Source organism: Podarcis vaucheri, assembly GCF_965113315.1.
Source record: "Podarcis vaucheri genome assembly, chromosome: 1".
NCBI classification, from domain to species: Eukaryota; Metazoa; Chordata; class Lepidosauria; order Squamata; family Lacertidae; genus Podarcis; species Podarcis vaucheri.
Genome location: NC_138759.1, coordinates 9,183,637 through 9,205,221, shown reverse-complemented (window position 1 = coordinate 9,205,221; position 21,585 = coordinate 9,183,637). Strand labels below are relative to the sequence as shown.

At 44.5% G+C, this 21,585-nt stretch overlaps 1 protein-coding gene across 7 annotated transcripts in view; it reads right to left on the bottom strand.

The window, feature by feature from the left end:
- The window catches only part of PCNX4 (pecanex 4), a 26,704-nt gene extending 5,119 nt beyond the window's left edge, over positions 1-21,585 (bottom strand). The window contains exons 1-10 of one of the 7 annotated variants that reach the window (XM_082216728.1): positions 21,291-21,585; positions 19,630-19,713; positions 14,613-15,341; positions 14,149-14,328; positions 12,202-12,716; positions 10,723-10,823; positions 8,487-8,609; positions 7,016-7,379; positions 5,375-5,478; positions 1,696-2,741 (exon numbers count right to left, since the gene is read on the bottom strand). In XM_082216728.1, the coding sequence (XP_082072854.1) occupies positions 1,696-2,741; positions 5,375-5,478; positions 7,016-7,379; positions 8,487-8,609; positions 10,723-10,823; positions 12,202-12,716; positions 14,149-14,328; positions 14,613-15,310 (3,131 nt within the window). In that variant the 5' untranslated portion in view covers positions 15,311-15,341; positions 19,630-19,713; positions 21,291-21,585. The other 6 variants (XM_082216729.1, XM_082216730.1, XM_082216731.1 and 3 more) reach the window with 6 other exon arrangements.

Sequence of the window (21,585 nt, the reverse complement as noted above, 5' to 3'; positions counted from 1 at the left end):
CCTATCCTGTCTGACCAGTAGTTCCTGCAGACACTCTTTAAACGCTCTTTGGCTAGACTGTACATTAGATGGTAAGAAGGCCACTGGATCAAAACCAAGTTTTGAAGAAATGTATTACAGCTTTCTATCCAAGCAGCCGCAGAGGGCGATTGCAGCTGCTCTGCCACACACGGCTTGACCAACTCATTTACTGAATGGTTCTGTTTTAAGTAAAAGAAAAAAGACATCCTTCAGCGTGCAGTCCATTCTGTGACTTTTCCTGATTAGCATTCTTACTCACGGCTTCTTAAAATATAAAGGCCAGAGCCTCTTGAGAACAGGTCATGAGCCTTTTAACGATGCCCTTGTGATTTCAGAGTCCCGCCTCACTCAAAGAATACTGGAATCTTGTACATTTCTCCAAGAGACACACCCTTGGTTTTTATCTCCAGTGCACAATCTAGTTTTAAGGTTTGTTCAAGACTGTATGTGAAATGTGCACAAGTGTTTCTTCATGGACAGATTATGTGCATTCTCTATAACCCATGCTGAACGTGCACAGTGGCACATTAGTGATTCGGCTCACAATACTATTACTCTCTCTCCCTCTGTATGTTTGTATGTGAATGCACAACTTTACAGTAGGGGTGGCTAAGGAGGCCCAACGCAACCCAAATCCATTTTTTCTGCTCCCCAAAACCCCCATTTTTGGAGATAAAAGAAAAAACACAGCACAGTAATAGCACAGAGAGGGGGCAGTGGAGTCCAGTACTCAATGCAGAAGCAAATCACCCCATCCCCAGTCATCCTGCTCTTCCTCCCAAAGGGAGGCCAGGAAGGCAAACAAGTGATAAACATAAGATACCTTGGAAACAATTGCAATACAGATACCGGGCCGAGTTCAAGGTGTTACTATTAGTATATAAAGCCCTGTTCTCGCTGGACTGGTCATATTGTGCGGATGCCCGGTTATAGTCTTCCAAAGCAACTACTCTATTCCAAACTTTAAAATGGAAAGTGTAATGCTGGAGTGCTTCTTCTCTACTTGAAAAAAAAAGAGGGTAAAACTACAGAAGGTAAAAGCGGGCATCTCTGTAAAAGCTGTAATTGAGATACAGAAGTCTGAAAGTGCTGAGCTCTAGAAAGAGGAAAATACAGTTGTCTGGAAGTTAGAAGAACAGACTGCAAGCCCGTGCTTGCAGAAGCATAGGGCTGTAAATATTATGTCTTAATTCATTTATAAGTTTCTGCAAGTAAAAGTTTTTGAATGTTAAAGTCTGGACATTTGTTTTAATTTCCAATAAAGGGTGCCAGTCCTATACAGTGGTACCTCGGGTTACATACGCTTCAGGTTACAAACTCCGCTAACCCAGAAATAGTACTTCAGGTTAAGAACTTTGCTTCAGGATAAGAACAGAAATCAGGCTTTGACGGCACGGCAGAAGCAGGAGGCCCCATTAGATAAAGTGGTGCTTGACAACCATATGTCAGGAGTGCTCTGATGGTGTTTCCTGCTTGGCAGGGGGTTGGATTCGATGGCCCTTGTGGTCTCTTCCAACTCTATGATCCTAGGATTCTAGGTTAAGAACAGTTTCAGGTTAAGAATGGACCTCTGGAACGAATTAAGTACTTAACCTGAGGTACCACTGTATATGATTTGAGCTTCTTAGTTGCACTTTTGCTACCCTTATTTCAACAGTTTCTTGCCACGGTTACCTGAACACTTTCAGGGCCAGCTGAAATAACTCCTGCTTTGCCACCAGCCAGTCCAAACAGACCGACCAGGGAAGGCCTCCATTGTAGGCTCTGAATATGTGGCCAGGCGAGGGAAGAACATCGTCTAACCCAAACACGGCAATGTAGCAGGACAGGGCACACTTGACGTACAAGTCTTTCAAAGCAGCATCTTTAACGATGTCCCCGAGTAAACTTGAAGGGTTTTCCTTCAAGTGGAAGAAGTCCAGCTGGCGAAGTACAAAATGGTACCAGTCTTCCGGGAACTTCTGCTTCATTTCGTAAAGTTTGGCCACAGGTAAGGGTACAGTTCTCCACTCTTCGGGAATGCTTAGCAGCTCAGAATAAGAGTTGCTAAACTTGACCGGGGGCAAATCCACCATGCCCCATTTCCCCCCAGTGTCTACAGCAGGAAGACCAAGGACAACAGGTTTATAGAGTTTATTGACACTGGGTGCCTCTGGCAGTTCGGTGTCTGTGGTGTGTATTTCGACTGAACCTGGGAGAGAAAAGAAGGGTCTTGGTGTGCTTCCTCGCGAAACCATTTTGGGTCCTTTTTTGCTGGGTTCATCATCAAAAAGGTTGCTGTCGTCAGTCCACTCATCTATTGATTCCACACTGAGGTCGTCATCATTTTTCCAGGAGTCTGGACTTTCTATTGCCTTGCTTAAAACTTCAGGTGGCTTCACTGAAGGCGACTTATGCTTGGATATGGGTGTTCTTTCATGTGTTCTGTGTGTTTTTGATTTCTTATAGCAGTACTGGACTAGCACCCATAAGAGGTTTTTCAGAAAATCGTCTTTCAGCTGCCTCCGGTTGTCAGGCGAGTCAATAATTCCAGACAGGACGTTCCTGGCATCTGAATAGAGCTTCACAGGAAGAACACAACAAGGTGTTAAAATATTTAAAAAGTGATGGTTGACGGAGAGGATCTTCCTGTGCTCCTCATGTTCAAAGGCCGTCTCAAACATTTCATCTACTTTGTGAGCTTCAGCGGTATGGCAGGAGGTTTCCTGCAATTCTAACCCCTGAAAATCAAACAGACAAAAAGGGAAAAAAAGATTTTAAAAAACCTGACTAGGTATTAAAGTACACCGAGTAATACACTGGCTCAGTTTAGAAGGTCATCACAATCATAGATTTTGCAGGCCCACTTCAAGCCATGGTTTTAAGGGTAGCGCTAACCTGATTTGGACATCACAACAAACATATGGATGGAGTAGGGATGGGGAACCCATGGCGATCCCAATACTACAACTCCCATCAGCCCAGCCAGCATGTCCAAAGGTCAAGAACTGTGGGAATTTAGTGCCACAACATCTGTAGGGCTACAGGTTCCCTTGCTATGTAGCCCTTCAGCTTTAATGGGACACAGAAAGCAATGTCTTACAGCAAGATCATCTGCATGAATATCAGCTTTCTGAGCCTGCAAACTCTGCATCATCATCAGTGTTTATTGTTATTAGTTCAATTGTTAAGTTTTTATGACTAATTTTACTTTTTATACACCTTGGGTACTCTCAGTGGAAAGATGGGGAAAAACGCACACATGCATACAAACAGTGAGTTCAGTTGGCCGAGTGCTTATCACTTTGGAATAGAAAAGGTGCCAATTCATGGTTTCTACATGGGTCTGGTTTAGATCTGCTTTTAAATAAGCCACATGCTCATTAAGAACAGCTTAGTTTAGGAACAACTTGGACTAAGAACGCTGCAAACCCGGAAGTAGGTGTTTTGGCTTGTGAAATTTGCCTTGGAAGCAGAACATATCCCGCTTCCTGTTGAGTGTGTTCCATTTGTAAATTGAGTCCTCCACTGCTATGGGAAAGCACGCCTTGGTTTAAGAATGCTTTGGTTTAAAAACAGACTTCCAGAACGGATTAAGTTTGTAAACCAAGGTAAAGGTAAAGGTACCCCTGCCCGTACGGGCCAGTCTTGCCAGACTCTAGGGTTGTGCGCTCATCTCACTCTATAGGCCGGGAGCCAGCACTGTCCGCAGACACTTCCGGGTCACATGGCCAGCGTGACAAGCTGCATCTGGCGAGCCAGCGCAGCACACAGAACGCCGTGTAAACCAAGGTACCACTGCACATTATGTTGAGTCTCAACAGAGCTAAATATCCTGGAGGAAGAGAGATTATTACGATAGAGAAGGGGGTGAGTGCTGTGTGGTCAAAAGACTCCTACTCTATGAACTATATAGGGTTGTTTATGAGAAAGAGGGAAAAGGCCTTTCCAACCTACGGTGCAGAACTAGAGAGCAAGAACGGTGTGTTTTTCTACCTCAGGGCAAAACTGGGATAGTAGCGATGGGGTGTGTACTGAAATTGAGTGAGCAAGCATGTGTGGCTGCTTCTCTGTCACACACACACACACACACACCCCACTGCTGAGCATTTGTGGAGGCTACTCGCCTGCCCCAGCTGCACGTGCACGCATGTGAGCATGAGCTGGCATGCAACCCTCCAAAGGGTGGTGGCTGTTGGGCGAAAAAAGGTTAGCCACCCCTGCCTTGGGTTGGCATCCGTCTGTCTTGAGAGACAATGGAGTGTGCATCCGGGGGTGAAATCAAACTGCTGCGTTAGCAGCACCGAAGTGACCTCCCTGGGGTGCAGGGAGGTCACTTAGCTGCAGGTCCAACTTAGCTGCAGGAGTCCCCAGAAGGAGGCATACAAGGCACCATCCAACTGTCGTAGCTCCTGAGCCTTTGCTGCTCCCGAAGATATCCTGCAAGAGTGGGGATTTACTGCAACATTTTGTTGCTGGTCGTACTCATAAAAACATGCTTCATTCTTTCCCTTGAACTGGGTTTTTTTTGGGGGGGGAGTGGGGGGGTGTGTGAGTCTCCCGCTAGCCCCCCCTTTTTTTTGCACTTCTGCAAACTTTAGGTTTCCCCAAGCCAGTAGGTATGGTCCCCTCCTGTGCATGGATATGGCTATTTTAAGCTATGTATGCAACACCACACGTCTCTAAACGTTGGAAACAGAGGGGCAGGGCAGTAGAAAGATGGTCAGAAGGCAGCACAGCAATATTCAACCTAAAACATGCTAGCAAGAACAGTTTCCGAGTTGCAGAAAGGTTAAGCGGCTTTCTGAATGAATCAGACACCTTGGGCTGGATTCAGACTTGCCATTCTGGGAGCAGAAACACAGACACCCACTACAGGCTCCCTTTAGAGCAGCTTTCGCCAAGCCGGTACCCTCCATATGTGCTGGACTGCAACTCCCATCAGCACCAAGCAGCATTTTGTAATCCAAAACATGTGGAGCACAAGTTTTGGGAAGGCTGTGCTACAGGAAGAGGGGTTTTTTGGGCCAGTTTTCCTTCGCACCCACATTACAGCCCCCAATGTTACTTCCCGGGCTGTTCTGAAGGGGTCTTCAACCCTCCATGGAGGTCCTGCAGAAGGAAGAGGGAAATCCACAAAATTCCTCTTCCCTAGGGACTGGATAGTCCCGTGAAAAAAGTTCCACCCCCAGATAGTCTGAATCCAATGCCCACACATGTAGCGTGTTTTCTTTTTTTAACTTTACCCCTCCTTGGGTCACTCTAGCAGATAGTTTGTGCGCCATGAAAATTAGAGCAACTTCTACTGACTGCCAAGGAGGGGGGGAGCTACTCCTCTGCCACAATGGTACCAGATAGGCTTAGCAATAGTCACCTTGATATTAAGACAACAATAAGTGAAGCCTCTTTCTAACACAAGGATCCATACCAGTCTGTCTTGGAATCGGCACAGGTAGTGAGAGCCAGGTGAGCAGAGCCCTTTTGAAAAAGACACACACACACAAAGAATTTTTGTTGCAGGATTGCTGAACAGCATTTTAGAAGGGACCCTGAGGGACATCTAGGTCAACTGCCTGCAATGCAGGAATCAAGGCAATGGTTGTTATATTCACAGAAAAGTGGGGTTAAAGTAACAAACTAAATACATCAGACTACATCATAGCCATAATCCTGAAATTGCTTACTGAATCTCAGCTGTACATGACTGCAGCTATCACACTGACATGCACAGTTTCTACAAAGACACAGCTGCATGTGGTTACTATTTCCCTTTTTTATATATTAAAAAAAGGTACAGTGAGAAAAATAAAAGGACAAACCCTGACCCAAATGGCAATCCTCGAAAATAATGGAGAGATGGGGAAATTGTTGTGTCGACAGGTTACAAACAGATTCTAGCTATGGACGTTTGGAGACGCATGGATGTCATGAGTTTCTGTTGAGGTTTTCGGCTTTGAATTGGTTGTTTCCATTAGTGGATACAGTGGTGCCGAACGGATCAACAAAATCTCACCCTTAATGATCACAGTAAAGGGCTGCCACACTAGCAGCAATTGCTGAGGAGAGACTTTTGGTAGACAAAGTCTCTTGCAGTCACCCCCAGCATGGGAGAGAGGAATCGGCTCTGCACAACTGTTCGTGCACAACTATTATTTGCAACTACACTCTTAAAGAGAACATTACTGAATCGAACCAAACCTATTTTGTCGTAGAAGCAAAACTACTCCCCCCACATAACTGCAGGGGTTTGAGATGTGTCAGATGTCGGCTGACTGCATACCACTGATTACTAAATTATCTCAGCTGGCACAGTTAAAACTACAGTGTTTCAGAATAAAGCAAGTGCAATCTAAGAAACCTGCCATTACATTAGTTAAAATTTAAAATAGCCTTTTCTATCCTGCTGAGCTAATAGAGTGCATTCTCTTGCTAACATTTTTGTAAAGGTTTCCTTAATTGTGCATAGCTGCCAAAACTGATAAAATACGCCTTAACCTTAAAACATAAAGTGATATCCTGCCAAGACATGTCTAGTCAAGGCCTCGCCCATTAAAGACCAGGTAATTTTTTTCCTGATAATTAATTTTTAAAATCATTTAAATCCCCAAGGCATACATGCCCTAGCACAGCACTCTCCAATGTGAGCCAAAGAGGTTTCCTACTGCATTTCTCCCCATACCTATGAAAATGTCTAACATAGATCTCCACCCATCAACTCTAGTAACAAAGAATAGTCTTCTTATATTGCACCTGCTTTTTATATCCATCTACTGATATGAGAAAATCATTTTCCAGATCTGTTAACCACTATGGGATTGAAGAATCGTACCCCACGTACCCAGAAGCCTCCATTCAGCTGTAGCAGCCTTTAGAGACCACAGCTGCTACAATCAACTGGAGGCTTCTGGGTATGCAAGGTCCGATTCAAACTGGCCTCATAGCCATGTAGTCAGGTCAGCTTTCAGCACATGATAAAATGTGATCTAGTGACAAAGTTGTTTTGAAGCTTACTTACCCAGGCTACCACTGGACAGTGCTGACTGCAATGCAGTAGTCAAACTTGGAATCATTTGCTGGTAATATATGGTGTCAGGACAAATGCAGGCCGTCACGCCCACAGGTCCCGGCCAACTTCGGATAGGTCTTGGAAAGCCAATCAGAAATATTGGGAGACTGAAAAGGGGCAGCAAGGGAGAAGACAGAAGTGCAGACAGCAATATGAGGGTCAGTACAACTGGAAAGAAGACAATGTTGAGTGTAATCAGGGTAGCAGTGGACTTCCGGCGTTGCTTTTTCTCTGTCCATGATGTCAAGAGAACAGTAAGTGCAAACTGCAGTTTTGAAACAAACTGAAACAGTCGATCCCGGATTATTCCAACCTAGCAGGACAGAAATAGCATATCATTTTTTCTTTAAATTGTAGGCTCTTCTACAGCACTTCGTATTGCTAAAGTCACTGGGATGTCCTCAGAATGTTATTATCAAGCTTGAATTGGTTGTCACATGGTTTTCTGACTCTAACTCTGGTTTGAATCAAAATAGGAGTCTATTTGAAAAGGAATAGGGGAGGGCTGAAGGGCAATAGCACGTTTCATAAGATTTTTAATTATTATTATTAAAGGTAAAGGTACCCCTGCCCGTACGGGCCAGTCGTGACCAACTCTGGGGTTGCGCGCCCATCTCGCTTAAGAGGCCGGGGGCCAGCGCTGTCCGAGGACACTTCCGTGTCACGTGGCCAGCGTGACGAAGCTGCTCTGGTGAGCCTGCACCAGCGCAGCACACGGAAACGCCGTTTACCTTCCCGCTATAAAGCGGTACCTATTTATCTACTTGCACTTAAGGGTGCTTTCGAACTGCTAGGTGGGCAGGAGCTGGGACTGAACGACGGGAGCTCACCCCGCTGCGGGGATTCGAACCGCCAACCATGTGATCGGCAAGCCCTAGGCGCTGAGGTTTTACCCACAGCGCCATCCGCATCCCATTGGAGTATGTAGGTCAGATCAAATACCATCTGTTTGGGTTATCAGTTTATCTTAAGAGCTACTCTGTATGGCCTGGGACCAGAGTATCTTAAGAACCACCCCACACTCACACCAGTCTGCTGCAGTGCCACAACAGAGAAATTTCTGTACGAGGCTTTCTGCTTTCAATTTTTTGGCCTCCACTGGGGGTGGGGGAAAGGCATGAGGCACGGGACCTTTTAAGTGGTGGCACCTGCTACAGAAACTTTCCCTGGCTCAACTACTGCTTGCCTTTTGGTGAGCAGCTAGGACTTAACCTTCTCCAAGAGGCTCGTCTGACCTTTTAAAAACAGGTTTTGACAGTGCCACTGTTTGATACCAACTCTGACTTGTTGTTCTTGACTTGTTTAATTGGCCTTTTAATAATTTGCTTTAATTTCTGCTTACTTGGTTCACCACCTAGGATATATATATGAAAGGAGGACTAGTAATGTTGAAGGAAGCTACAAATAAAATCAGACTTACCAGCAAGAGCCTGATTCCTGTATCAATGCTTCTATTCCACCAAAGATCAGTACTGAACACCAGCAACTGCACAGTTGACACTACCACCATATCCAACAAAGCATGCTCTGTATCCTGCCATACCTGGAACAAAGATTACTTTATTGACTTACAATATGTTCATCTCACTCCTGACCTGAAAATTTTAATACTTAAAATAAAAAGGGCTATATGCAACGCTGCAGCTCCATCCGTGCAACGGACTTCTGTGTGCACCACAGAACTGTGCCTTCCTCATTTGTATTCTACTGCCCCCTCGTGCACCCTCAAAATCTGCTCTGGAGACCCAACAGAGGAGATTTTGGAGGTACGTGGAAGCACATGGGGACGAGAGGAAATGGAGGCCCATTAATAGTAATAATTTACCCTACCCATTTGACTGGGTTGCCCCAGCCACTCTGGGCGACTTCCAACATAATATAAAAACACAAGTGAACATCTAGCATTGAAAGCTTCCTGATACAGGGCTGCCTTCAGATGTCTTCTAAAACTAGAAGATAGTCATTTCCCCCCTTAACATCCCCTGGCATCTAATGGGAGGGCATTCCACAGGGTAGGTACCACTACCAAGAAGGCCCTTTGCCTGGTTCCCTGTAACTTTTTACACTGAGGGAACAGCCAGAAGGCCCTCAGAACTGGAGCACTGTTCATGCAGTTTTGGATACAACCCAAAGGTGTTATTCCTTTGTTGTTGTTGTTTTGCAGGAGTTTCTCAAATGTTTTTGGGTGCCTGACCACCAAAGATCTATTCAAGTGTCTTTTTTTTTAATGCTGCCTAAAATTTACTCGTCTTTCCTCTGTTTGCCATTTTTGTCCCATACAGTAATTCTCATATTATTATAGAAGTTTTTTTTAAAAAAGGGTAAAAGACTCCTGGACGGTTAAGTCCAGTCAAAGTTGACTATGGGGTTGCGGAGCTCATCTCCCTTTCAGACCAAGGGAGCTGGCATTTGTCCACAGACAGCTTTCCGGGTCATGTGGCCAGCATAACGAAATCGCTTCTGGCGCAATGGAACACAGTGACGGTAACAAGAGCTCACTGAAATGCCGTTTACCTTCCCATCACAGCGGTACCTATTTATCTACTTGCACTGACGTGTTATAGAAGTACTGCCTTAGGCTAAGAACAACATGTGCAGTCCACCATGTGCTTGTTTTGTGTGACTTGCTCTAATTCCAAGAATCAGGTTTTCAATTAATCTGGAACATTTACTCAGGTCCCGAGGAAAATAAAATCGGATTGGGCAATAGAGCATTGGCAGAGTCAGACAAACAGAGCCCATAACGGAGAGCAAGAAATTACTCGCACCAGCTGTTCCCATTGCCAGCTTTTTTCGTATCTCTCTCAGAAAGTTCAGACCATATAATTCCCCCATGTTCTCAACAGCATATCCAAAATGGTGATAAACATTGGGGGGGGGGGAGAGAGGGGAGAAGAGAAAGAAAAAAGTAGCAATAAACTCAAACTTGTCAAGCTGAATTCTGAACTAGATAATTCCATACAAGACCATGGCAATATTCCAGACACAAAATACATCTAGATTTAAACACGGTACATCAAACCAGTAAGCTAGAGTGAACCTTGGCTAATAATAGAAAAAGCACTTTATAAATAGTGCTCTATTAATGCTTTCAAAGTAGTCAAAATACTTTGCATGCATTATCTCAGTAATCCTTACAAACAACGTTAAGGGTGGCCAGTCTTTTACCCTCCACAATACACGATAGGATCTGCGGCAGAGAACAATCCCTTGTCTAAATCCAAACAATGACCAACAATGACTTAGGTCAATGTTACCTAAGAATTCTTTAACTAGAGATACTTAAATTTAAACTTGGGGCCATGAAAATACAAGTCACATTGTCTACCACAACGTAGACATCCCTTATTATGAACAAATATCCCCTTTCAGGAACTGGAAAATGTAATTCTCACATCCATTTGTTACTCTATCTTCCCTAAAAATTACCGTATTTTTCGCTCTATAACACGCACCCGACCATAACACGCACGTAGTTTTTAGAGGAGGAAAATCCGTAGGCATGCCACCCATAGGCATTCCCTCCATAACACTCACAGATATTTCCCCTTACTTTTTAGGAGGAAAAAAGTGAGTGTTATGGTGCAAAAAATACAGTAAGTGCTTTTCTTCTATGGTGCTTTTTTTTTTTTTTTTACAAAATACTTAAAAGTTACCATTCTAAAGCCTCTTGAGAATCCAATGGAAACATATACAGATGGAAGATGATGCAGAGAATTGTCTAGGGAAAGAAACGCTATCATAGCAAATGGAGACACTGAAATTACAAGAGAAAAGAAATTATACACAATGTTTTTCCTCATATAAGAAGTATGTACATAAGGGGCATGCTTCAGAACAGAGATTTTGCAACCATGATCTACAGAGCTTTGTATATTTGGGATTCCCTGGGAAGTTGGAAAGAAGGCAGCAATGAATGTTCCATTTACTAAAACAGAGTTCAACACAGTGCACTTAAATTTGTGCATGCAGGTAAAAGTGGAATTATATACTTAATGATTATCAGGCCTTTAAAAATCGTTTACACTGATGCTATGTGGCTCTTAAGCGGCTGACGTTCTCTAGGTGACTCTCACTGGTCCCAAGATCTTATGAAAGGCCCAGATTGGCTTTTATCTCTGGCAAAAATGCAAGGTGTCTACAGGATAGGTGTCTATGTTCTAACATCTCTTCAAAATTGAGTGGGCAGACATTCATCCCCCATTAGAAAATACTTAACTGCGACCTTAGTGTTGTGCTAACAGTTTTGACTTTTAATAACTGGTTTTTATTTTGTTTTAATGTCAAGCAATTTTATATTTCATTTTGTAAGCTGCTTTGAAAATCTTATTGCAAGGGGCATTGACATAATGTCTTTGTCACTTTCTGAAGTCAGTGTAATCCAGTAGCCCTTTTGTATAATAAGACTGATCAGCCAGTTGCTATAGAAGTGATATACCATAATTACAGAAAAAAATTATAACAAGTCTTTTATTCAGCAAATTGGGGGGAGGGGGAGAGAAGGGATGTTCTGAAATATTTGAAATCAGTTGTAACATGTCAAATTGGATATCCCAGTCAATTGCCTTTGATATTAAAACCTATTGTTTTTCATTGCTTCATATGCCTTAAATTCTACAGTTCTGTGCTAGATAATGGCCAATTCAATTCTTCTACTGTATTCTGAAATTCAGTACACCAGCTAAATTGTATTTTATTTGCATGATTAATTTGGGCAGTGCATCAGATAATATCTCCTAAATGCCTTCTTCTAGATTGGCACTGGGTTAGCGGACCCTTGGTGCTCCAGATATCGTGGGGACTCGCTTCACTCAACATGGCAAATGGTTAAGGATGATGGGAGTTGTAGTCTAGCAACATCTAGAGGGCCACAGGTTTCTCACTCCTGCTTTAGAATCTAAGAATTACCATTAAATCGAAGCTTATTTTTAAGGGAGAACTCAGCAATTCAGTATATTCCACAGAACGTGGCATTTATAAAGGAACACTTATTCAGTAAACCCTCAGATCATTAAGATTTAAATGCCTTGGCTCCACTTAATGTGGGTTATTTTGGAATGTACGTGTAGAACGTTTCATGGTCTTTCTTCCGTCTCCAGCTTATACATAATACAGAAGGCTGCAGACTCTCTTACCTACAGCTAGCAAAATCCTTCTGAGCACACCAATTTTCTTAAGCCTCTTTTGTTTCTCCACAAATACATTCGCGGTCATGACATCCTTTGGGTAAAACGGGTTTCGCAACATTCCGAACAGGTACACGGCCTGAATCTGTCCAAGAATCCACGTCGCAAGGAGCAATGCTATCAGCAAATAGCTCACAACAGCCTGGAGGCTGGTTTTAGAAAATGCCTGAGGGCCGAGGAAGGAGTGCAACAGGCCAGCTTCCAGGAGAGCCAGAGTCAATGCAGTCAAATAGAAAACAAATTCCCGCCATCCAAACTGGGTCCCACAACAGCCAGATGCCTTTGTAAACTTGTCGGAGGCTAAGCAGTTGACCACAGTGCACTTGAACGCAAACCCAATCTCTCTTAAGTTAAGACTCAATGCAAATCCAAATCCAGTCATGAAGAGGACGACACCAAGAGTGCTGGGGATGAAATAAGAGGCAACAGCTGCTCCCACAGAAATCAGAAACATTAGTAGCAGCCTAGAAAGGGGAGAAAAAAGATTTATTTGGTTAGGAAGAAGTCATAAATGACATCTGGAGAGTTGGGTCTATTTTCATTTTGGGAAGAGCCATACAGTGGTACCTCGGGTAACATACGCTTCAGGTTACAGACTCTGCTAACCCAGAAATAGTGCTTCAGGTTAAGAACTTTGCTTCAGGATGAGAACAGAAATCGTGCTCCGGTGGCGCGGCAGCAGCTGGAGGCCCCATTAGCTCAAGTGGTGCTTCAGGTTAAGAACAGTTTCAGGTTAAGAACGGACGTCCGGAACAAATTAAGTACTTAACCCGAGGTACCACTGTAATTCAGTGGCAGAGCATGTGCCTTGCATACAGAAGTTCCCAGGTTCAATACCTGACGTCTGCAGGTAGAGCTGGGAGAGACTCCCTGTCTGAAACTCTGGACAGTCTCTGGCAGTAAGTTTAGACAATACTGAGCTAGATGGAGCAAGGGTCTGTATAAGGCAGCTTCACGTGTTCATACCTTTCCATTCTACCACAAGCAGATCCAAAGATCAGCTTCTTCACCTACTGTGATTTTCAACAGGATGCTCTTTGTCCCATACACAATGTGATGACAACACGCCATACTGGAAGTTTGAGTTGAGCATCATACAGTGGTACCTCGGGTTACATACGCTTCAGGTTACAGACTCTGCTAACCCAGAAATAGTGCTTCAGGTTAAGAACTTTGCTTCAGGATGAGAGCAGAAATCATGCTCTGGCGGTGCAGCGGCAGCGGGAGGCACCATTAGCTAAAGTGGTGCTTCAGGTTAAGAACAGTTTCAGGTTAAGTACGGACCTCCGGAACGAATTAAGTACTTAACCCAAGGTACCACTGTATTAGCAATTAATCTCCTACGCAGTTTTGCAAACTGTCTGGAGGGTTTGCGAAACTTGCTTTGAAGCCTGTGTGTAGTTTAGGGATATGCGACTGCTGAACTGCATGGTTTTTTTTAAAATAAAGAATATATTGGCACCCCAGAACCTAATAAACTTATGAGAGCATAAATTATCTTAGACTGGAGTTCACTTCAACAGATATGCAAAATGTTAACCTAAATCGGCAGATACGGTTGCAGAGGGTGAGGAATTTTAAGGAATGAATTCAGGAGGATGCAAAATGCAGGCCATTTCTTTCAAACGTCACTGTTTACAGTTCCATTAGGATAATGCTTCCTGCATCCGATTAAGAGGACTCTAGTTCATGAAAGGTTAAGCTTTAATACATGTCTTCGCCTTTAAGATGCCACAAAATAAGTTGTTTTTGCTGCAACAGATTACTACTATTTGTTCATTGCTTTTACAAAACAAAAATATTAAAATGCAGAATTTACCATGCATTTAAAAACCCATAAAACAGAATGAAACTGAAGAGGAATAAATGTGTATTCTTATGCCAAACAATGATTACCTTGTGTTACTTGACATGGGTGAACCGCCTAGACCGAGCTCCAACACTTGTTCCATTCCCCAGAGAAAAAGTGCGTCCAGTGGGGGCAAAATTCCCAGAGTCCACAAGAATGGCAAACACAAAAACACAACGTGCAAAATCTGGTTTGCCAGTTTTAAAGCTGGAACATCAGCAATGAATCTGGACAAAAAATGGAAACATGTATTATTTCTGTGACAGAAGACAGGCTTTTTACACCCAGTCGCACTGCCCCGCCCACCATTTAGCTGAAGAGTTTTTGAGTCCTCTTACAGATTGTTTCAATATATGTAAGTAAATACAAATGTTTACAGAAAGATGTTGCACAAGATGGACCAGTAAAAAGTACTGATTTGTTTAAAAGATTATAACCTGGCTTCCATAGCAAGAAATAAATTACAATCTTCTAAGGCAGTCACTGCTGTAGGCAGCGCATACATTTTTACCTGTGAGTGAGGTCCACTGCGAAGAAGACAAAAATGTAGAAAGGTCTCATCAGAGGTACAATTTCGTAAGTGTCTAGTGCTTGGTAAGTAGCTGTCTCTGAAGCAGTATTGACAATTAAGGAGTACTCCCCAATGCAGACCGTCACCCAACCAAAGACAAAGATCATAACAGTTCCTCCAATGTTACCTCCATACAATGAGGCGATTCTATTAGGTAGAAGGTACCAAGTTCCTAAGCCACATAGCACCCCAGCGAGAAGTGAGTGAAAGATGATGTTAACTATGTATTTCTTGCCTGGAATAATAAATTTGACTGTCTCTGAGCCCAGACAACTAGAGAACTCCCATTCATCTTCATCCGTTAGGGTACTGTGAGTATGCACTCTTTCCACCGAAGCCGTTTTCTGTTTTGCATACAGGCTTGCTGCCTGGACAGTAACAGCTGCAACTAGCATGAGTCCTCCAGAGACAGCAGCCGTAGAATAGTCTTGCAGAATACTTAGTTGGTAGAGCAGCGTCCCCACACCTCCCAGAAGACATGGTAGCAGGAAGAGAAGAATCTGGTTCACGTAGACATAAAGAGGCGCAGGGTGTCCCAATTTAAATCGAGGGCCGCCCAAAACAGTCTGCGGAAAACGTTTCAGGAGGAATTCTTGTTTGTGGTCGTTCAGCAGAGGAACATCTGGGCCCATTCTCATTCACTCAGACTTTGAGTGAATCTCATTTTCTCTGAGGAGGAAAAGGGACAAAAGGAAAATTTTACTAATAGAGTGCCATTCTAAATATTGATAATAAAACAGCATTTCTCTTAAAAAAATGAAAGTGAAAGCCCCATTCTAAAAACCAGATTCCCCATAACCCTGATTGGGGCAACTTTAGGTCTAATAACCCCCTCGGGGGGGGGGCATTGGGCATATTCTACCAGTTTCTAACTCCCTGTAGTGCTTCTTGCTCAACCTCCCCTCCCACCCCCACTGTTTCCTGTGGTGTGGCCGCTGTCATAGAATCATTGAGTTGTAAGGGATCCTGTGATAGGAATTTTCACAAGGGTCATCTATTCCAACCCCCTGAAATGCAGGAATCTCATCTAAAGCATCCATTACAGATGGCCCTCCAACCTGTGCTTGAAAAACTCCCAAGGAAGGAGAATCTACAACCTCTTGAAGGAGGCCATTCCACCGCCACATGCTGGCAGCTTCTGGGAGCCACAGGTGAGAGCTGGTAGCCCTTGGGAAGATGCTCAACTAAAACTTCCATCGCCCCCCAATTATAGAACATGGGATCTGGAGTCCAAAAACATCTGAAGGACCACAGGTTCTCCACCGCTGCTTTAGGGGAACTGTTCTGTACATTTATAAACAACCTTTTGTGCATGAATAATTGCATAACTGACATTACTATCCAGCAGGCTATGCAGTATCTGAGGAACAACTTGCAAGTACAGAGCAGTTTTCAGTGGGCTCAAGCATGACCACAAATCAAGACATCATTATCTGATGCAGAGGGGAGCCTTCTCCCCAGAAGCGTCTCACTAAATGAGCTCTCTCCTGGTCAACTGCAACATGACACCTGCTCTTTCTTCTGATATCTGTGGCCGTAGAACAAGAAGCACTAACCTAGACACTCCTTAAACCGCACCTGCCTTGCTTAAGAGCAGCCTGCTTCATTTTAAATTATCTTTTCTTACTAGCAAGAGGGGGAAAGCAAAGCGATTTTTCAAATCTTCCTACTATAATATCTAATACCTTTTAAGTGTCTTGATAACCAGCATGCATTATTTTCTGCTTGGGAACCACCACAGGACTTACAAAATAAAGGCACTGTTGCCTGTTGCGAACTATGGACACAGGCCTTTCTGAATCACTACCATGTACCACTGACAGTCATCTTACCCCACAGATTAGTGGTTTTCAAGTCCAGCTGGTCAGTAATAAAATTTAAATTGCTGCTAAATTGTCTTAAGAGAGAACACATACTTTAGAACAGAAGTGAAGAACTTCAAGATGCTGCTAGACTTCAACAGCCTCAGAGGATCTCGATTCAGGTAGGCAGCCATGTTGGCCTGACGAAGTCAAGATATATATATATATATATATATATGCTTTCGTAGATTTTCACGGGTACAGGAATGCAGGTTTTGGTGTCTTCGGGTGTCTTCCCGTGTAAGAGTCGGGGTGTCTGTGCGACGTTTCGACGAGGTCTCACTCGTCATCTTCAGGCTGGTGCTTTCGGCTTCTTGTTACTGGAACAGAGCAGAGTCTGGTGTTTGAGTTCCTATAAATACTGTTGAGGGGTGTGGTGTATAGCCTCCAACGTTCTGGGCAGAGAGGAAGTTCCTAGATTAGTGTGCCTTTTCTTCTTTTGTTCCTTAATTACTTGAGGGATATCTTGGGTGATTTCATGAGTGATATTCTGAATATCACTCATGAAATCACCCAAGATATCCCTCAAGTAATTAAGGAACAAAAGAAGAAAAGGCACACTAATCTAGGAACTTCCTCTTTGCCCAGAACGTTGGAGGCTATACACCACACCCCTCAACAGTATTTATAGGAACTCAAACACCAGACTCTGCTCTGTTCCAGTAACAAGAAGCCGAAAGCACCAGCCTGAAGATGACGAGTGAGACCTCGTCGAAACGTCGCACAGACACCCCGACTCTTACACGGGAAGACACCCGAAGACACCAAAACCTGCATATATATATATATATATATATATTTGTCCAGTAGCACCTTAGAGACCAACTAAGTTTGTTCTTGATATAAGCTTTTGTGTGCATGCACACTTCTTCAGTGTTTCAGTATATCTGAAGAAGTGTGCATGCACACGAAAGCTTATACCAAGAACAAACTTAGTTAGCCCCAGATGAGATATTCAGCTTTTCCATCCTAGTTTTTCATGATGCCTTACTACTCTTCGGCTTGCTTAGCAGGTAGAAGAGGGCAACAGAATGGGAATACAGGCAACCCACCATTTACGAGAGGGTTACATTCCGAGGCACCATGTGTTTAAGCGAAACTGCATATATTTGAAACACCACTTTAAAAGCCTGCAAACACCCTGCTCAGCTCCCATGCTGTTCTGGTCCTTTACCGTACTTTCTCGGGGCACTTCCAGGTTCAGTACAATGCATGTGTGCGCAGTCACACACATATTGAGCGTGTGTAAATGGAGAATTGCCTGTAATAGAACACCACACCAGAAAACCCTTGTGACCTTGTGTCAAGGAAGAAAATTCTGTGGAATCTCCTGTGAAAACCATTTTGGGCGCCCAGGCTAAGAAGGATGCCCAAGTCCTCCTGAGAGAACCAGTGCCAGACTAGATGGACTAAGGCAAGACTTAGTATAAGATGCCTTCCAATATGGGCCCAAGATGTTGGCAAATCGGAAGCAGGTCTGGCTTAATAGCACTTCTGGAATGTGTGCTTGCTGGGGGTGCCATGTGTTCAGGCTGTAGCGACTGCCAACAGGGTCTTCAGCATGTTTGCACCAGCATTACAGAAGTCTGTCCCTTGGTTATTAAACAGGGACTTGATATTTTGTGCTTTGTAAGAGGATGGTTTTATATTGTGTACTTTTATATGTTCTTGTTCACTGGTTAGATAGGATCAGGCAGTGCTATTTTTCTAGAAAAAGGGGTGAGGTGCCAGAACTCACCATGAGTTGTTCTTTTATAATAAGGTTACCAGATTTTTTTTCCAATGAATTCTGGGACACTTTTCAACTCCAATGGATTTTGTATGGGGACTGATTTGTAAATCCGGGGAGTCTGGTAACCTTATTTTATAATGGCAATTCCCCTGTACACACCTGTGTATGTATGTCTAATGACTTATAAATGAGGGCAAAAATAAAGCTTCCTGCTACTACCCAAAAATGCTACAACAGTGGAACCTTGGTTGTTGAACATAATCTGTTCCAGAAAACCATTCAACTTCCGAAACGTTCGACAACCGAGGCGCAATGGGCAGTCAGCAAAATCCATTGAAAAAATGATGAAACGAGCCTCGGAAGCCATTTGACTTCTGAGGCATGTTCAAATACGGAAGCATTCACTTCTGTGTTGTTGGAGTTCAAAAGCCAAAATGTTCTACTTCTGAAGCGTTCAACAACCGAAGTTCCATGTGTGGAAGAGGCAGGTATAATGAAGTTTGCTGCACAGTGGAAGATAGACCCCATTGCACAGCACACTAGCCCTGCCGCAAATACTGGAGAACCAGTCAGTGATTTAATTGCTCCCAATACATTAATAACTGCACAAGAGTGTGTGTCCACACACACAATTGTTCTGTACCAAAAGGTGCAAACCCAGATATTGGAAGAAGCCAGATTATGAACAAAAAGTGGAAGCCTAGCTTTTAATTCGAGCTCAGGTTCAGTTGAGGTTAAGTGACTGTTTATAAGCTAGACCGTATGTGTACGTATCAATTAAATGTTAAAACATCAGCTTTCAGTTCTTTTTAAACTAGAATGTAAGCCTAACTAAGTGTACACTGAGACACGCAGAAAGGCACATGTGGGAATCACACATATAAAATATAAAGTATGAAAAACTAAAGCCAATTTTCAAGCAAAGAGGCTTCTTGCAACTCATCTTACAGGTGTCATTTGGGGATGGATGGGGGGCAGTTTATGCCAATTCATCAAAAAGATTAGAGTGGCTTTAAAGGGGATTCAAATTCACGGGGATTCAGAATCAAACACTTTACCCACCTGCACCACAGTATGACTGCCAACTTATCAGGAATTTTTTTTTATGCTCCCTACTTCTGTGTCTGTTTCAGCACCCTGATTTGCAGAAATCTGCAAATACAGAATGTTTTGCTATTCGCTCACCCCCATTTCTTGCGCAGCAAGCTGATGTTAAAAAGCACAGGGTGCAATGACCAATTAAGAGTTGGCAACCCTAACCAGCAAGTTGAGACTGAGCCTCTCAAGAGACATGGACGCAAGCATCCCTTCTGTGCCACTTGCAACCAAACAGAGGTCAACTCCACAGCAGAAACCAACATACCTGGGGAAGGTTACATTTCAGAGGCAGAAAAGAACTGCAGGCTTGCTGGCTGGACGAAACAACCCTTTAAAGAGAATCCGTAGCCTTAAAAAAAGAAGAAAACAAGTTATAAAGCAGAGCAATTAACAAGACCCGTTCTCCCTCACCCACCATCACTTGGCAACTGCAGAGGAACTAACAAACACAGAATAGGCACAATACACACCCACAACTCTACCTTTTGATGGTTTCTATAGTGAAAGGGTCAAGTTGTCATAGGAAGGCCAGGAGCCTCATGCCAAAGCAAGGCAAAGGGGCTGAGTAGTAATAATAATAATAATAATAATAATAATAATAATAATAATAATAATAATAATAATAATAATTTTTATTATTATTATTTATACCCCGCCCATCTGGCTGGGCCTCCCCAGCCACTCTGGGCGGCTTCCATAAAAACCAAAAATACAGTAAAATATCACACGTTAAAAACTTCCCTGAACAGGGCTGCCTTAAGATGTCTTCTGAATGTCAGGTAGTAGTTGTTCTCTTTGACATCTGGTGGGAGGGCGTTCCACAGGGCGGGTGCCACTACCGAGAAGGCCCTCTGCCTGGTTCCCTGTAGCAAGAGCCTGACCCTGGCTGGCAGCAGCCCAGGAGCTACACAGCAAAGTGAGGCAAATGGATTGAACAAGAGCCTGACCCTGGCTGGCAGCAGCCCAGGAGCCACAAAGCAAAGGCAAAGGGACTGAGCAAGAGTCTGACCCTGGCTGGCAGCAGCAGCCCAAGAGCCACATACAAAAGCAAAAAAAGGGGGTTGAGCAAGAGCTGGACACTGGCTCACAGCCGCATAGCAAAGGCAGGAGCTGAGCCAGAGCCAGACTCTGGCTGGCAACCGCCTAGGAGCCACATACCAAATAAAGGCAAAGGGGCTGAGCAGGAGCCAGACCCTGGCTGGCAGCAACCCCAGCAAGCAGCTGCGCGGGGGGCCACATACCGAAGCAAGGCAAAGGGGCTGCACCTGAGCCTGACTCTGGCTGGCAGCAGCCCAGGAGCTGCATGGGAAAGCAAGGGCTGAACAAGAGTGAAACCCTGGCCGGCAGCCACCACCCAGGAGCCACATACAAAAGCAAAGCAAGGGGCTGAGCAGGAGCCCGACCCTGGCTGGCAGCAGCACGCCGAGGCAAGGCAGGGGCTGAGCAAGAGCCAGACCCTGGCTGGCAGCAGCAGCAGCGGGACCAGCAAGCGCCTCCCTCCCTCTCCCCGCCCGAAAAAAAAACCCAAACCAGCCGCTTTTCGGGGGGGGGGGAGCAGAGGCCGAGAGAAGGCGAAAATACAGTTTAAAAAACATTTATTATTACGGCAAAAGCCTTTCATGCTTAGCCGGGTGGGGCCGAGAAGGGAGAAGAAGCCCCAAAGGCGGGAAACCTGACAGGAAGGCGAAGAAGAAGGGAGCCTGTGGAGGAGCCGCCGCCGCTCCTCCTCCTCCCTTCCCTTCTTCGCGCCTTTTTCTCCTCAGGGCCGCCGCCGCCGCCATTTTGGCCCCGGGAAAGCCGAGGAAGGAGGGCGCGCAAGATAGGTCTCCTCGGAGGGTAGGGAGCGGCCGTCGCCCACCTCCTCCTCCTCCTCCTCTCCCCCCCCCCCGATATCGATCAAGAGATATCGATCCGTCGCCCACTCACCCAGCCGAGGGAGCCCGCCCTTCTCCTTCGCCCTCCCTGGGAGGGGAGGGGGGGGAGGAAAAGATATTCCTATTTCTCTCTCTCGGCTTTTATTTATGTCTCCCTCCCTCTCTGAATTCTGCTCCTTCCTGGGCTCCTGAGGAGGATGCGGGGCTGGGAAATGGCTGCTTCTTCTTCGGCGGCTGCGGCGATGGCCGGCCGTGGCGCCTCCCCTTCCCTCCCCTCCTCTCTCTCCCTTCCAGGGGGGATCGAAAGGGGGGAAGAAAAGAAAGGAAAAGAGAAGAAAAAAAAGGGG